We start from the raw sequence: 2,587 nt of genomic DNA on the forward strand, positions 1-2,587 counted from the left end.
CAAAAAATAATCCAAATCATATACAAGATTCATGTATATCTCACAAAAATAATCCAAATCATATTCATGTATGAGTTCCAAGACTATGTAAAGGAGGAAAAGAACTCACTTCCGCCATAGGAGGTGGTGGTGCCATGACCGGGACATAGGATGGCACCATATGCCTTGAAGAAGACTCTCCAATTTCAAAATCCGGATTCTTGAGAGTTACATCCCTATGATAATAAAGATTCTTAAGATACTTATCAACAAACTCACACAATTCACGACGATCTTTATTGTTCATGTCGGGGTCTCCCATCTTCCCTCCTTCAAGACACTTGAACATGGCTTCCTTAAGGCGAATCTCCTTGTTATCTTCAACCATTCTACGTTCTTGTTTCTTGGCTTTTTCGATACATTGGTTGAGAAAATCCTTTTGGTTCATCATAATCCTTTTCGTCGCTGTCTCCGTATCTACCCTCTTGATCACATCGCTCACCTCTGGTTCTGATGGCCACACGTCTGGAGTTGGTTTTTCTGGATCGTAGATGACTGCACATGCATCAACACCGCACAAAGTCTTGATCTCACTGAGTTTTTTCTTTAACCCGTCTCCCCTACGCCTGAGTGTTGTTCTCCTAATCGAATCATTGGATATGTAAGCTAGCTTAAGTTTTCTTCTTTTTCCCATGACTACACTAAAGAGATGTGGTTTTTTTCATTACAATGTAGATACAAGACATATCTTTATACTGAAGTGAAAAGGTCCACATATTGGTTGTCACTTGTCAAGTTGGTGACTAAAATTAATTATAAAAAATTAGTATTCCAAATTTGAGTTAATTTTATTAACTAGCTTAATGTATTACAATAATTGTGTATTTATTATTGAGATAACAAGTGTTAATTGTGAAGTTAACTTTCACTTTAAAAACGCGTTCGAAACGGTTATTCAAAAAAAGGTGTTAATTACAAACGAAACCTCCACCACTAAGAGACAAAAACAACATTTAATATGGTCAATCCGGTTTGATTTTTTTGGTTAAGGTGTTTTTTTTTCCACCTCACACACTAAAACAAATTAAAAATCATACAAATTAAATTGTGCTTTTGTTAGTTGTTAAACTAAATCTTATTAGGATTGGCCCAATAATACCATACCCTTTATGCTTTCAAAAGGATACTAGAACTAGTACCCCAAATAAATTGAGGTCAGAAATTATTTATTTTTGAAAAGAAACAACTAAAACAAGTTGAATTGAACTTGTCACCACAAGCCCAATAAGCTTCCTAAATGTTGATTCATGACATGGTTCTCGACCTTACAATACTTTTATCTTTGGAGTTCTTGTAAGAATCTTAAATACTTTTATGCAATTTAATCTTGTTGTCTTTTAGTTTTGTCTTATGCTTTTCTCTAATCATGTTCTTACAAAGATCAAACTCACTGTTTTGTATTTTCATGATCATGAGTGAGTAGTTTTTTTAGAGTTCTTGGGTTAAGGTAGATTAGGGTGATTTAGATGGTGGGTAATGGAGTTTAGGGCTAGATTGTTTAGGATCCTCACTCACTGGTTGCAAAAAAGGCTAGATCAATCTTGGTCCTCTTGGTTTAGAACTTTTGAATTCCATGCCTAGAAGGTGTTCGATGAAATTCCCGGACCAAAACCTTTAAGTGATTTTCATCTATTACCCTTAGAAATAGCTGACGAGGTGTATTAGTGACTATATATATTTGTTTATATTATTGATTATTTGATTGTCTTCAGAAGAAGTTGATGAATGATTGATTAGTAAAGAGATTAGTGTCATGGAATTGAGTTAGTCTTGCTTAGTGTTCTATGGCCTAAGAATTAATACTTGTTGGAAGTTGTATCTCTTTCTCTTTAATCAATTTCTTTGACCTGGGATTTGTCTTTTATCTTATGTTTAGTATCTTTGTAGTCTCTCGTTTGTTTAATTTCAAATCTTGTTAGATTTTTTGCAGCTAACATAAGAGACAAGAACTTGTTTGCTCTGCACTTGCTCTTGAACAAAGTGATAATCAAGAGCAAAATGCTTCATTTCGAGAGTGAAAACCCCGGATGTGCAAACTGGAAAGTTGCACCAATGTTGAGCTCACTCTCATAAGAGAAAGAATGAAGAATAAAGAGAAGAAGAGGAAAGCGTCAAGAAATTTAGGGTTTTGCATCAGATTAGCTCTCATGCCATATAAAGTGATTGTGAAGTGTGAACTGATACTTTATTAATCACATAAAGGTTCATATATCTCTACACAACGTGTAGAAGATTAAAACTATAGATACGAAAAGATCTTTATAGATATACAACACTACCATATCCATACTATCACTTGTAAATTTGGTTGACTATGTTAGGAAAGCCTAACACAATGACAATGAACCGAGAAAGACACATACCCGAAACTCTTTTTATATGGAAATTAGCAAAATCATCATATAATATAGTCCAGAAATTGAAATAGGAAGAGGTTTAGATTACATAATTAAACTGGATAAACTAAAAATATAAGACATAACCACAAATCAAAGATTTGTGACTGAGAGAGAAGTCATGAGAACAACATCATCTGTAAAGACGAAAG

At 33.9% G+C, this 2,587-nt stretch overlaps 1 protein-coding gene and 1 long non-coding RNA gene across 3 annotated transcripts in view; one reads left to right on the forward strand and one right to left on the reverse strand.

Annotated features, from left to right (window-relative positions):
* Nucleotides 1–2,587, reverse strand: part of LOC17889890 (agamous-like MADS-box protein AGL80) — a 4,404-nt gene that overhangs the window by 684 nt on the left and 1,133 nt on the right. The window contains exon 1 of one of the 2 annotated variants that reach the window (XM_006296511.2): nucleotides 110–696. The exons of the other annotated variant lie outside the window; for it this stretch is intronic. Coding sequence (XP_006296573.2) covers nucleotides 110–673 — 564 coding nt within the window. The 5' untranslated portion in view covers nucleotides 674–696. Of the gene's footprint in view, nucleotides 1–109; nucleotides 697–2,587 lie in introns of those variants that run through there. 2 annotated transcript variants of the gene reach the window in all.
* On the forward strand, nucleotides 1,231–2,254 carry LOC111831197. The gene is made up of 2 exons (XR_002834425.1): nucleotides 1,231–1,332; nucleotides 1,959–2,254. It is a non-coding gene; the product is annotated as an uncharacterized LOC111831197 (long non-coding RNA).

This window comes from Capsella rubella, unplaced genomic scaffold (assembly GCF_000375325.1).
Source record: "Capsella rubella cultivar Monte Gargano unplaced genomic scaffold, Caprub1_0 scaffold_4, whole genome shotgun sequence".
NCBI lineage: Eukaryota > Viridiplantae > Streptophyta > Magnoliopsida > Brassicales > Brassicaceae > Capsella > Capsella rubella.